This window comes from Mastomys coucha, chromosome X (genome assembly GCF_008632895.1).
Source record: "Mastomys coucha isolate ucsf_1 chromosome X, UCSF_Mcou_1, whole genome shotgun sequence".
Classification (NCBI taxonomy): Eukaryota; Metazoa; Chordata; class Mammalia; order Rodentia; family Muridae; genus Mastomys; species Mastomys coucha.
This window is the reverse complement of record NC_045030.1, coordinates 94,886,488-94,901,542: the sequence shown is the minus strand read 5'-3', so window position 1 is coordinate 94,901,542 and position 15,055 is coordinate 94,886,488. Positions and strand designations below refer to the sequence as shown.

General features: G+C 40.2%; 1 protein-coding gene across 2 annotated transcripts in view; it reads left to right on the top strand.

The window, feature by feature from the left end:
- CXHXorf58 (chromosome X CXorf58 homolog) overlaps positions 1-15,055 on the top strand; it is a 29,042-nt gene that overhangs the window by 4,635 nt on the left and 9,352 nt on the right. Inside the window, exons 4-7 of one of the 2 annotated variants that reach the window (XM_031365041.1) lie at positions 841-937; positions 3,232-3,326; positions 3,717-3,828; positions 14,738-14,869. In XM_031365041.1, the coding sequence (XP_031220901.1) occupies positions 841-937; positions 3,232-3,326; positions 3,717-3,828; positions 14,738-14,869 (436 nt within the window). Of the gene's footprint in view, positions 1-840; positions 938-3,231; positions 3,327-3,716; positions 3,829-5,425; positions 7,786-14,737; positions 14,870-15,055 lie in introns of those variants that run through there. The other variant, XM_031365033.1, reaches the window with a different exon arrangement.

Below are 15,055 nucleotides of genomic sequence, written 5' to 3'. Positions count from 1 at the left end.
GTTTTTTAGAAGGTAAAATTTTATTCTCACACCTATTTATTCACATTCTCTCTTTCTCCCCCCCTTCCCTTCTGTCCTCCCTCTTCCTCCCTTACCTCTCTTTCTTCTTCTCCTCTCCCATCCCCAACGCCCAGCAAGTAGTAAGAATTAAGTCCCAGGATCTCTGGCTAAGGGTATTCTTAATAGAGTTGTTACCTAGTATGTACAGAATCTTTGGTTCAATTCCCATCACCACATAAAACCAGGGGTGGTAGAATCCCAGCACTAAGAAGTTAGAAGCAGGAGGATCAGACATTTATAAGGTCATCCTCAGCTGCATATTCAGCTCTTTAAAGCCAGCAGAGGTTACATGAGACACTGTCTCAGAGGCAGGAGGCAAGAGAGGGAGAGAAGGAAAGAGGGAGGAGTGAGGAAGAGGGAGAGAGGGGGTAGGGATAAGTGAGAATGAAAATATGTGTGTGTATCTTACACAGACCAGGACCACATTCCCTCAGCCCAAAGTCATTGTGTAGTCAAGCTGGTCTTGAACTCTTGATCCTCCTGCCTCTACATGCTAAGTGCAGGGATTATATAAGAATGTGCCACCTAGTCAGGTTTAAATTAAGTGTGGGTCTTGATAAACTTTTAGGTGTCTTTGTTTTTATCTCAAGGGAAATATTAATTATTCCATATCTTCATTCTGATTAGAGACCAGTTCCAATTACTCCACCCAAATGTTCCTCATTGGGTCAGTCTTAGTAATGGGGATGTATAAGAGGATGCAAAAATGAAGAGTTGTCTAGGATTTCAGGAAAATGAAAACTACTTCATAAATAACTAACCTCTTTTTCCTCTTAAAAGTAATAGAGAGATTTCAGCAGCAAAAATACAGAAAGCCTGGTTCATTTATGTGGACAAAACATTGTTTAAACTCCTAAAACATACAGTTTGTGCAGCGGTATGTATTTTTTTCCTCTGATAGAGGTTACTCCTTTATTAGTTAAAAGACCAGTTAATTAAAGATAAAACAGATAACCTTCTCTCTCTCTGACTTGGATATAATAATATTACATAAAGTTCTAAAATTGCTTATTTTGCTAATCTCAAATGAACATGTCTGGTCTTTTTTATTTTTATATTTATTTGTATTTACTTTATTTGTATGGATATTTTGCCTTCGTGTGTATCGCTGTACCATGGCATACAATGCCTGTGGAGACTAGAAGAGGGCATTAGATCCCCTGGGACTGGAGTAAGAGGCATTGTAATGTGGGTACTAGGAATCCCACCTGGGTCCTCTGGAAGATCAGTCAGTACAATGAACCATCTCTCGAGCCCTCTGGGTTTATTTTTTTGTTTTGTTTTGTTTTGTTTTGTTTTGTTTTTCGAGACAGGGTTTCTCTGTGTAGCCCTGGCTATCCTGGAACTCACTCTGTAGAATAGGCTGGCCTCAAACTCAGAAATCCACCTGCCTCTGCCCTCCAAGTGCTGGGATTGGAGGCGTGCCCCACCACCCCTGGCCCTCTGGGTTTATTTTTAATGTGGATGAGTACTAACTATTTTTCTGAAATTAGCTCACTGTTGTATTTCCATTTTTGAATTTGTGTCCTTATTTGAATATAAGAGATAGTGATCTACCAAAAAAAAAAACTTCTAGATTAAGAACTGGAGGTTTAGCTCAGTGGTAGAATGTGTATTCAACACGTGTAAGGCCCTGGGTTTGATCCCCAACACTACCAAAAAAAAAAAAAATCCTTGAATTTAAAAATGCACTTTGCTTTTACCCACTGGTTTCACTTATTTTAAGGATTTATTTATTTATTTATTTATTATGTGTATTTGGGTGAGCCTGAGTGAGTTTATGTGCACCGTGTGTGTACAAGAGCCTGCAGATGGAAGAAGAGAATATAAGATCCCCTGGAACTGAAATTATAAGCAATTGTGAGCCACCATGAGGATGCTGGGAAGCAAACTAAGATCCTCTGCCAAAGTTTGACATGCTCTAAAACAATGAGCATCTCTCCAGCCCAGCAGTTTCCTTCTAAGAGTGCATTCTACAATACAATTCTGTTGCTGTCTTGATTCATAAACACAAGTAAATGTCTCTGCCTTTATGTGTAAAGCTTGCAATATTAACAATATTTTGCAATAGAAAGACAACTGAGATAGCTTGTTAGTGAAAAGGGCAAGTCAGAACAGTATAAGGAATATAATCCTATTTGAATGCAAACAATAAACAGATACCTATCCTCTTTCCCCACCAAAAACAAACCAAAACCAAAACCCCTCTGGAAACTATTCTTGTATGAGAATAGTCACATTAGAGGAATTCTAGCAGTCCTGAAAAAGTCGGAGCAATATGTATACTTTTTTCACTGTCTTATCCACAGACCTACTTGTGTTATCATATCATACAAAACTCAATTTTAATTATCATGTAACTGCTTTCCTCATAATTTTAGGCTCTTAATAAATAAATGAAGTTAATTAGTTATTTTATATCTTTATTTTGATGCTTCAAATTAATACTTCACACTAAGATGCTTTATCTTATTAAAATTCCATCAGTGTATATTTTATGGAATTATCACAGGCATAAAATTGAATAGGGTCATTTAAGGAAGAGAATGGAAATTTTAGAATCAAACAGATCTAAGTTTGAGACCTAGCTCTTCCTCGTTTATAAAATGAGAGTGATACTATTCTAATTGTGATGCTGGGAAACAAACTAAGTTTACGATTAAATGAGGATATATTTATGTGTGTGTATATATATGATACCACCATACTACATGATAAATAATATGTGCTTAAAAGCTAGTCACTTAATACCATCATTATCCCCATAGTCATTCAACATTAAACACTAGTTAAGTTTCTTGTGTGTTTTAGGTACTGTATTAGATGCTAGGGATATAATAAAGAATAAAGATGTTGTCTCTACCTTCATGGTGCTTATAATCCAGTTGGAGACAGAGAAAAGTTTGTATATAAAGGCAATAGATTGTGGTAAAGTACTGTCATAGGGAAAGAACAATGCCTGTGATCTCAAAAGGGATAGATAATCAAATTTGGAGAACCATAAGTTGAAATAACTGACTCAATCCTGCATAGATGACGAATAGAGGAGTCAGGAATAGAAATGCTCCTCTGCAGAACCCTGAGACCACTGTACTGTTTGTTCACTATGCTTCCATTCTTATCATCAGTAAGTGAACTCTGAGCAGTTTACAGTGCCATCATTTATTTCAGGAATATTGTGTGGCACATGAACTACTGAAGAAAGTAAGCCCCATAGAGGCTGCACTTTTGAAAGATCCTAGCATGAAGTGTAAAGTCAGATTCAGGTAATGTGACTATGCTAATTTATTTCACAGGAGAAATAATAGACATGATTTTTTTAATCCAGATTATTTCTCAGGACAAAATTAAAAAGTAAGTGTTTTGCTACACTTGTTATATAAAAAGGCTAAGACTTTGTTATATCAAAAGGCTAAGTTGCCATAAAGTCTCACCCCCACTTTGTTCATAAGTATGAGCATAGTTGTAAATTTCACCTTGGGATCCATTTCTTTGCTAGATTTTTATATGTTCTTTATATGCATTGTACTTGAAAAATACATGTACTTAATACAGTTGTACAGTTGTAGTAAGTACAACGATATTAAGTACATGAGGGAGAAGCAATGGGGTACCACAGTTGATACTGCATAACTTTTTTTTTATTTTTATTTCAGATTCAGTGGTGAAACGTTTCCACCGTGCATCGTGTTTAAAATTTTTTTTAAAAGTGATGGCCATAGTTACAAGTATTTCAGCGGGAAAAATTTACTAAAGCCGTCAAGTAAGGTGATGCTTCATGACGTATGCTTTCTCTTATTATTGCTTCTTAACATGTAATATCTAAATTGCATGCCAAGTATCTAGGCTACATTATTTTGCCATTAGTTAGCCTACCAAACAGGTAACTTTTTCCTAAGCATCATGCTTCAAAGTGTCTCCACTAAAATAAATTTGAAGTTTATTACTTAAATGAGGCTCCACCAAAAAAAAAAAAATCTATCAGTTTTCATTGCATTAAAATTTTAAATTCTGCAGAATGTTGGGTGCAATTTTATTTGTTTCAATGGAATTTTGTTTTTCCTTTGATTCTGTAGTGTACCTAGAAAATATGTGCTGGATATCGGTACTGAAAATGTACTTTTAAGTTGAGTGTGGTGGCACAACTCTCTAATCCTCACACTGTGGCAGGAAGCTTCATTGCTTGAGGCCAGCCTAAGCAACATAGTAGAGCCCTTTCTGAAAGAAAGAAGAGCTGGGGAGGAGGAAGAGAACTTTCAAAATAGTTATTTTTTGACGGGAGTTCTCATAGTATCTTGACGGTTAAGAAATTCTCGCCATAATTGTGTCTGGCATATGAATCACCTGGGGAGCTTGTCAAACTGCTGTCTCTACTTTTAACAGCAAAGATCTACAGAAGAGCTTTGAATCCGTTGGCCCTTGCTCTGAGTATAATAGAGTTTAAAAGGTAGATATAGTCATTTTAGCCATTAATAGAGATATTATTCTAGGCTGCTAGTGTAACTTTGTGGTAGAACATTTGCTTAGAATATACTATGCCATATATTTGATCCCAAGCAATGCAAAAGAAAAAAAAAACCTTTGCGAAATATGTTTCACATAAAGCACGTCCTATCTGAAATCACAAGTGTGTTCTAGAGAGAAGACTGCACAGGCCAGCAACTTCTGATTTGATCTGGCAAGTGCAGCATTTAGTCTCTGAAGATTATTAGAAAAGTAACTGACTGGGGCTGCTTTGCTTTTTGTTTTCAAGCACTATCGAAAAAAAAAAAACACTTCACAAACGTAGCAAATGGACTACAAGTTCTCATTATGCACTATGGTATGGTGTTTCAGATGGAGAAATATATATTGGTTTATTGAAACAGGGTTTCTCTGTGTATCCCTGGCTGTCCTGTAACTTGCTCCTTAGTCCAGGCTGGCCTCGAACTCAGAGATCTGCCTGCTTCTGTCTCCTGAGTGCTGGGATTAAAGGTGTATGCCACCATGCCTAACTTGAGAAGTATGTTTTCATCTTCCTCCTGAGGGATAAATTAATATTATTATCATATTCATTTTCAGAATAAGCTGAGGTTGGTTCTATAAAATACCATCTATTGTTTCTATTCTAAAATTATATAATCAGACTTTTCCAGGAACTGAGATTCTCCTGGATTAGTTCCACCATCCCTAATGTGCTTAGGCTTTAAGAAAATGAGACGTTCAGAAGGAAGAAGTCACTAAAAACACTATTTATACATTAAAACTCATTAGAACATTGTAAAATAACTTCATTAATTTTTTGTTTATTTATGAAGTAACTGTTAGAGGGGGAGAAAATGGCCCAGTGATATAAAAAAGAAAATATGACTTCCCTTTTCTCCAGCATCCTGAAAGCTTCATCGCTTGTCTTGCTGGGTCTCGATCATCCACGTGTCTGAGAACCTGCTAACAAACAGAAGGAAGACAACTGGATCTTAGGAAATCCCAACTCAACACATAGATCCTTTTATGGACACTTCATCTGACAAAACCATGGAAAATCAGAAGGTACAGAACCAGAGAAAACCAGCTGGTCAGAGATGGCCCCCACCAGAAGAGAATCCCAGGGTGAAATGCAGAGACTGTGGGGCCTTTGGGCACACTGTAAGAAGCAGAAAGTGCCCTATCAAGTGTTGGGATGGGGCCAAGACACCACAACTCTTGGGAGTAAAGAAGGAAAAGGAGAACCAGGACCCACAGAAGAAGCCGCAGAATCCCCAGAATCCTGAGCCAGAGCACGAGACAGAAAAAGAGAGAGAAGAGAGGGAAACACTAGAGAAGAAGAAGAAGGCTCTCATGCTCAGATTTCCCAAGAAACCCCCAGAGAAGAAGCCACAGAGTTGGAAGGATACAACGAATTCTGGTGACTATCTGAGGCGCCCGAGCAGACCAACATTCGTCCATGTCAGCAGGAAATTATCCCTGAGCCATTCTCAGGTTAGTGTGCCAGCAGATGAGAAATCTGATGGCCAGCAGTGCCATACAGCACCTTCCACAGAAGACCCTGATATGATCGTACCTCTTGAAGAAGAATATCAGACCTGGGATGTCCCTAGCGTGTCAACAACAACAACAACTGGGCACAGTGATGAGGACCCAGAGCTCAGTGACGATCCAACCGACCAAAGCACAGAGTATTGCTTCTATCAAGTTCCAGAGGCTGCCTTCCAAGAGCAGGAAATGGGCCACATGTTTAATACTCTGTCCGCAGCCCAGCAAGCTGATGAAGATAAACATTCCCACCTGTATTCTGCAGCGCATACAGAGAGCCAGGGTGCTGAACTCAGCTTCAAGGTAACCACTAAGAGAAATTTCCAGATCCATACCCAGATTATCCAAAATTCTACAAAGAAATTTCGACTAAGCTACCAAACACACAAGAAGAGTACCAAAAGGCCTATGTTGGGGGCCTCCCATCCTCTGCCATGTTCTAGTACCAGTAGAGTTGAACCAAAAGGATTACCTCAAGGCATCAGTGTTGAACAACAGCCTCCACACAACAAAGCTCTCCTGAATTTCACTCAGCCTTGCACTGAATCCCATCATCCACTGGCCAGCCATATTCCAGTGCAATCCCTCCGAATGGTCTTCACTAGATTGGGAAATGGCTGCTGGAGCTCCAGGATCTTGGAAGCTTCCTCATTCCACGTTACTGAGAAGAAAATAACTCCGATTAAGATTACACTGTCCCTGAAGAGGTCTGGGGGACAGTCTTCCTGGGTCTTTCATAAGTAATATTCCAACCTCCTCCTCTGAGGAGACTAAAAGAGAAGAAGCCAACATGAAAACAGAGACTGCCTCGGGGAGGACTTGTGGAAGACTGTTGGGTAGAGGGGAGGAGAGCAGAGGAAGCTGACTGAGCCAGTTGAACCGGGTCCTTTGCACAAGCCTGGGAACAGGCAAGATACTATCAACAGCACAGCAGCCGGACACTTACTATTCAGAGCACATAAACTGTACTTCGAGTGGAGCTTACTGGAGTGAAACGTTAAGGAGTTTTATGTGAAGTCTGTGAGAATTTGAGCTGGCATGTACGCGTGCTTGCTTACTCACACATAAGTGGAAAACAGGAATTATTCTGTTCAGGAGTTATTCTGTGGTGTTCACATCCCTGCATTAGTGGAAAGTCTGAATGATCTCTACGACCTCCATCTTCACGGAAGGGCGCGCTCGTGGGTAAAAGCCAACGTGAAGAATGTTCATTTGCACTTACAGGAAGAACGTTCATTTGCACTTACAGATGCTTTACAGATGCTCTTCTTTAATGACTTTTAAGTACGTCTTAAAAATATGTTTCAGTGTTGATAAAGTTCTCAAAACTATGCCAAAGAAAGAAGAAAATGCACCTTTATGCCTTTCCTAATGTGACACAGCTGTCACTCTCATGAAGTAACCAGCCCTAACAGTTCATTCTGATGCCTTCATTTTCCCTATGAAATGAGATTTTATAATTCCGTTTGTTCTTATTATTAAGATGTTATCACACTATTCAGCCTTTTTCAGTGGACACTATAATGTTCTTTTAATGAACAGAACATACTCAACTTGAAGAGAACAGTTTGGACTGCCCTTGTCCCTTTCATTCCTTTTCAAAATATATTTGAGTAATATGTAACTTCATAGTTGAAAGAAAACGTGTAATGGTGGTGGGGTTTTTCTTGTTCTGAGTTTACATTTTTGAACTTTGAATAAAAGTTTCTTCAGCAAACTGGACTGTTTACCTATTTCTTTTTTGTTTTGGTCTGTTTTGTTTGTTTGTTTGTTTGGGACGGTCTCTCTGTTCAGCCCTGCCTGTCCTGGATCTCTCGAAGTAGATCAGGCTGGCCTTGAACTCCCTCCTTACCTGCCTCTCCCTCCAGAGCTCTGGAACTAAAGGTATCTACCACAACACCTAACCCTTCTTGAACTTCTGATTGCTCTGTCTCCACCTCTACAGTGTTAAGATTTCAGGTGTGCAGACAAATGTGGTTAATGGGGATCAAACTCAGGGCTTCGTGTACCGTAGGTAAGCACTGTACCGACTGAGCTGCATCCCAAGCCCTAAGTCTGTTTCTATTATTTTATTATGCATATGGGTGGTTTTGCCTGCATGTATGTCTGTACACAAGTGTGTCTGGTGCTGGAGTCAGTCGAAGGAAAGTGTCAGATCCCCTGGAACTGGAATTAGAAATGGAGGGGAGTCATTGTGTGAGCGCTGGGAACAGAACACATACATACTCTATAAGAGAAGTCAGTGCTCTTAAGAGCTGAGCCAACTTTCCAGCCCCTCATTTGTTTCTTTATAGAAGTAGGTCAGTTTTAGTTTGTACAGGTGTTTAGTCTAAGTTTATTTATCTTTGAAAATATTCTTATGTGTGTGGAATGGGTGGTTGTTCCCACATGCCTGTGTACCACGTGCATGTCTTCCTGGTGCCTGAGGAGACCAGAAGAGGGCATGGATCCCCTGGAACTGGAATCGTAACCAGGTGGGTGATGGGAATTGAACTCAGGTCCCCTGGAGGAGCAGCTAGTGTTCATAACTGCTGAGTCCTCTCTCCAGCCCCTCTAATTCCGGGTATAAAGAAGGAGATAATTAGCACATTTTTGCTCCATCACTCCTTCCATATTTTCATTTCTTGTTGCAATTCCTTATCGTTTTCCAGCTCTCATGAATTCACAAAAACAAAAACCAAAGCAAGTGAAAGGGGAGGAAAAAAACCCAGAAAGTTAGACAATTTATACTACCTGATTTCAAGACTTATAAAGCTATAGGAATTAAGGCAGTATAATGGTGTCCTAAAGACAGATGAAGAATCGACCAGGAAAAAATAGAAACACATATGTATATAACCAATATTTTCTCCAAAGGTGCCAAAGCAGGTCTAATGGTTCTAGAACAGTGGTTCTCGGCCTTCCTAATGCTGTGGCCCTTTAATACACTTCCTTATGTTGTAATGACCCCCAACCATAAAATTATTTTCACTGCTACTTCATAACTGTCATTTTACTACTGTCATGGATTGTAATGTTCTGGTGGTCTTAGATGACACCTGTGAAATGGTCACTCAAACCCTAAAGGGATCATGACCTACAAGTTGAGAACTGTTGTTTTAGTGCAATAGAACAATGATGTGTGTGTGTGTGTGTGTGTGTGTGTGTGTGTGTGTGTGATCTCATTTCATTTCCCACTTTGACAATCTTAGCATTGATACTTTACAAGAGAATTGTTATTGTTGGTCCACCAGAAAATTTACTAAAGCCTTGCTACCCAAAGCATGTGCAGCCTACACATTGGCATCCACTGGACCATGTAAAAATTCAGAACCTAGAGACTGGAGAGATGGCTGAGCAGTCAAAAGTGTGTACTACTTTTGTAGAGGACACAAGCTTGGTTCTCAGCACCCTATCAGGTGGCTCACAAACGCTTGTAACTCCAGCTTCAGGGAATTTTGTGTTCTCTCTGGCCTCCTCGGGTACCTGCATGCATGTGCACACATGCACACACAAAGAATAAAAATAAATATTTTTGAGAGAAAGACAGAAGCCATGGTCCTACTTCAGACCTCCTGGCCCAGCATCTACATTTTAGCATCCCCTCAGGTGGTCCTTGATAGCACCATATCATTTGTAAGGACTTTCCTATACAGCCTCTGTGGCCTGGAGCACCACTGGGTAACTGACATCTTTTTTTTTTTTTTTTCATGTCTGACGGTAATGTGCCTGTATGATAATGATGTTTAAAGGAGATATATCTCACATAAGTGTAAAGTTATTACACTTACAGGCTACAAAAGGATCCTGTGGATCCAACTGACAAGCCTGAACTGTTAACATCTAGCAATTGTTATTTTATATTGAAAAATTCCTATCCCTTTAAATTTCATTCATATAGGAAAAACAACAATAGCCATCCTTGTTGTTTAATTATTCTGTCTTCCTCTCTCCCTCTCCTTCTCTCTCTCCCTCCCCCTCCCCCGCTTCTCTCTTCTCTCTCTGTCTCCCCCTCCCCCTTCTTGCTGTTTCCACCTCTCTGTCTCAAGTCATTTATTTTAGGCTAGCCGTGAACTCATTATGCAGCTGGTCTTGAGCTTCTGATTTGTACAGTAAGTTCTGCGGATCAAACCCAGGACTTTCTGCACACTCTTTAGGCAAGCACTCTGTCACCGTGCTATGTTGTCAGTCCTACTTGATAACTTTAGGATGGGGGAGTACAAAAGCTGGGGGTTGAAGTCCTCATTCATTCCTATCTTGATTTTTGAAACAGGATCTCTCTGAACCTGGGGTTCACCAATTTAACTAATCAGGTTAGCTAATGAGATTCAGGGATCTTTCCATCTCTGTCTCACAGTACCTGGGTTTCACACGTACGCTACAATGCCCAGTTCCTAAGTGGGTACTGATGATCAGAACTCAAGTCCTCATAGTTATGCAGCACCTTACCAATTGAGCCATCTCCCCAGCCCCTCTGGCCCTACTCAATCAGTTTCTATCAACTATAATCTCAAATGTGCATTATTTCACATAATTCCCATAAAACTATTCTGTATATAAAAGCAGAAAGTAGACTAATGGGGAAGTGGAATGGGGGTCATTGGGAATAGAAGGAAAACATACATGTCTAAAAATGCCATAATGCCTAATAATGAAAAAATAAAATCACACATTCAAAAAAAATAAAGAAACCAAGTAATTAGCTTAAAACCTTACAACCAGAGAGTAAAGGAACCAAGGCCAAAGTCCATGTTCTTAAGCACTCCTGAGGTCAGGGATAAGACTCACTGTACATGGTCTCTTGCATGGCCCTCCCTCTTCACTATGGTGGAGAATACTATTCCCAGTTTGACTGTGAAAAGGGCTAGACTTTGAAGAGACTTGGAGGCACATGAGGGAGATTTGAATGCTTATCTGTTTCTGCCATACTGCATACATTTCAAGGCTGAAGCAATCCCCACAGTTATTTAGCTTTTTATTTATTCTGTATCTGCATATAATGAATTATTCCAAACCAAATGCAAAGGTACCACTTATCGCTACTTCCATAAGTGGGAATTTCCAGCAAGAATGAGCAATCGACTATGTGGGGCAGATGTCTGACAAAGGACACCTTGTCTATTAGGCAGCTTTTTTTCCCCCCAAACACCCCTATGTTTGTTTGAATGAAAATGTTCCCAATAAGCTTGCATATTTGAACACTTGGTCCATGATTCACAGTTGCCATTAGAGATGTGGTCTCTTAGCTTCTTACTCTGACCACCTGCTGCCATCTCTCCCCTTCTAATATGGACTCACCTTTGGAAGCTGTAAGCCAGAATAAACTCTTCCATAAGTTGCTTTTGGTCATGATTTCATAGCAATAGAAAAGTTACTGATCCACCCTCTCAAAAACAAGTAGAGAGTTTGTCCTATGCTTCTAGGCGTGGTTTTCTTTGGCCACAGGCCTAGAGTAGAGCCAATACCACTGAGGCAATATATAAATAGGAAAACTGAGTCTAGGAGAGATGGATGGTAGTGGCTGAGTGGGGGGCATTGGAAGGAAGGAACTGATAATACCTTTTCTAGGTAATCTGAGCTAAGGTGAAATATAATTATGCCTACATGAATATCTACATGACTTAATACCTGTTCAGTGTCTAATGATTTGTTTTTACCTTTAGTATGGCTGAGCTGGTTCAAAACCCACCGAACATTGTAATAAAAGTATAAAAGAGAGATGCACCAATGTCTGTAGAGTTCGTGGTGTCCTGCATTCACTCTGCTGCAGGAGTTTTGACTGCACTTTACCCCATGCAGGAGCCGGGTGGGTTTTGGACTATGGAAAACTGCAGGACACAGCTCCAGGGGTGGAGGAGCGAGTCTGAGGTCCCAGGGACCCCCAGAACTGGCTCAGGGGTTCCCAGGCCTACAAGGAGGACAAGGCCATTTGGTTCTCAGGCTCTTGGACACTCAGGCGTCGCTGGATACCGCTGAAGAACTGAGAGTGGGGGTCGCGGCTGGATCTAGCCTGGGGCTGAAGAGAAAACGGGGAGAACTCCTGCTGGATCACGTGGGGATAGAGTCCTTGGTTTGTTGGTGGGTGGCTGGCTTGGCTTGGTGGAGGCCGTGGCTAGGAGCCCTGAGAGGCCTTCTGCAGGAGATTAAACGGCCAGCTCTTTCGGCGAAGGCCTGTTCCATTGCTCCCCAACGGTGGATCCCGATGAGAAGAGGTAGTCTATGGATGGTTTTAAGACATTTATTGTCATGGCGGAAAGTAGATGAGTCAAAACCGTACCCCAGTTCTCAAGGCAGACCTGAGGTTAAATACCTTTTGCAGGGAGGAATGTCTTGCAAACGCAAGTTTATTGGCTAAGCCTCCAGGCCTTTAGGTACCTCATTAAAATGGAGATCTTTCTTGAGGCTTCTGACCTGTGGTCACGTCCTCTACCTGTGGAGGGGGTTGCGGTGTTGCCTTTACATGACTGATGGCCACAACTCTATGGAGGGCTGTGGCCTCGTGTCAGGAGCCTGGTGTCTGGGAAGCAGGCAAAACGCCGGCAGGCCGTTCCTCAGGATCACTGGGGTTTCCAGCCTTAGCTCAGCCTGGAACCAGGCTGTGTTTCACGGTCCTACAAAGGTCATCTTTTCTTCAGGTGCATAATGAGCAAAGAAATTGGTGAAATGAAAAGTAAAAATAATCCACCCATGGGAGAGTTCATATGTTCATTAAACTTTTCACTTGAGCATATTAATAATAAAATATGACCACTGAAATATTTTCTTCCTATTTCATTTTCCATGGACATCACCAAAGCTTTGGAATTCAAGTCAAAATTTAAAAGGACTATTCTGGATAATAAAAATGAGAATTAGAGAAGAAAATATGTGAAGGCAAGCTATTGTGTTGTGTTTTAAATAAAAATAGCAGAAGCTCTGGGGTTTGATCCTGCCTGGGCAATCTGTTATGGCCTGCCTCCTCAGGGTTAACACAGTTTCCTCACTTAGGCAAATAGCACATTCTAAGGTACATAGGGAAAGAATTGACCTGAAATAGAAAGAGATTTGAATTTTCTTCTTTGCTAGTCTTCCTCCATGTAAGCAGACTCTTTGTATCCCGAAGCACAGATCCATATTATAAATAGGTGTTAGACAGTTCAGCACAGCTATTATCAGAAGAAGAGATAGATGTGAGAGGAGTCGGCATGATGAGAGCCAAGACAAAGAATTTAATCCTCTGTTTTCTGTGATTTTTTTTCTCTCACTGGCCTCTCAGACACTTTCTTTGAATGTAAACTGTTGACAGTTTAAAAAGAAGGGGAAATCTTTTATTTGCTTTTCTTTGGCTGCTGAAAATGAAGTCTAAAGGGAAGGAAAGTGTAAGCAACCTGACACATCCACATTTCCATTTGGAAGCCATGGGCTAATGAACAGAAAAGAGTGTTGGTTCTGGAAAACTTTTATTCTAGTTCCTAGGGCACCCTCTTTAATCACCAGGTAAGTTTTCACTGACAGCACAAATGAGTTTATGGTGTTCTTTTGGTTTTAAAAAGAAAAAAAAAAAAAACCAAAATCTTGGGGTTGGAGAGACAGCCATCTCAACAACGATTGAGAGAGCACTGGCTGCTCTTCCAACAGATCCAGGGTCAATTCCCAACACCCACATGGAGGCTCACGACTGTCTGTAACTCCAGTTCCAGACCTGACAGCCTCACACAGACATACATGTAGCCAAAACACCAATGCATAAAAAATAGAAATAAATAAATACATTTTAAAAAATTTTTAAAAGATGGTCCAGGCTTGAGAGAAAGCTTAATAGTTAAGAGCACACACTGTTCCTGTGAAGGACTCTAGTTTGGTTCTCAGCACCGCATCAGACAGCTTATAATTGATTGTAACACCAACTCCAGGAGATTGGACACCCTTTTCTTTCCTCCTTGGGCACATGCATAAATTCACATACATATACACATAATCAAATATGAAAATATTTTTTAAGATTTAAAAACGTTTTTTGTGTGTTGTACTGATGTATTGCCTGCATGTGTGTATGTGCACCACGTGTGTGCAGTGCCCACAGAGGCCAGAGGACAGCTTCAGACTCCCCTGGAGTCGGAGGAACAGATGATTGTAACTTGTCATGTGAGTGCTCTTTTCATTTTAAAAAATAAAAAAAGCTATGATCCCTTGAGGACTGTAGACTTAACTATACCGGTAGTTATATTTTAAAACTATGCATCATAGCTTTGAGAACAAATATCAAATGGTTTAAAAATCCCTACATAAGCCAGACACGGAGGTCTGTGCCTATAATCCCAGCACTTGGAAGGCAGAAGCAAGAAGGCAAGAAGTTTAAGCTCATCTTTAATTTCACAGCAAGTTCCAGGCCAGCCTGGGTTACATGAGACTTTATCTCAAAATAAATCTGTATATAGCTGGGCATGGTGGCTCATGCCTCAACATTTAGAGCTAAGGTAGGAGGCTTACTACTAAGTTCCTGGTCAATCTGGGGTACAGAGACCTTAACTCCTTCCTCCACATCCTCAGTAACATCTATATGATTTCCTTTTTGTAATGTAGCCTTTATATTAATAGCAAGATAGTAAAAGACAGGAACAATTTTTGCTACATTTGTCAGAAAATATACAAAATATGTGCCAATGATTAAAAAATATATTATTTTTAAAATCTACTTTCTTTATAGGCAGTGGCTGATGCTTATAAGATAATGGGGGAAAGGAAATTTTATCAACAAATTATGCAAGATGAGTATTTTTTCCAGAACTTCAAAGTAGCCGATCGTGTGGATATTGTCACAGTGCAAGATTACATGCAAGTAAGGAGTATGTATAGATGTTGAAATTTCAAAAAAAAAAAATTTTCGTGACCTCCCACAAAAAAGAATCATACTTTTAAAAATTGTGATAAAATACACACAACATAAAAGTTAACATTTGGGGGCCTAGAGAAATGGCTCAAAGATTAAGAGTATTTGTTGTGCTTCCAGAAGCCCCGAGTTTAG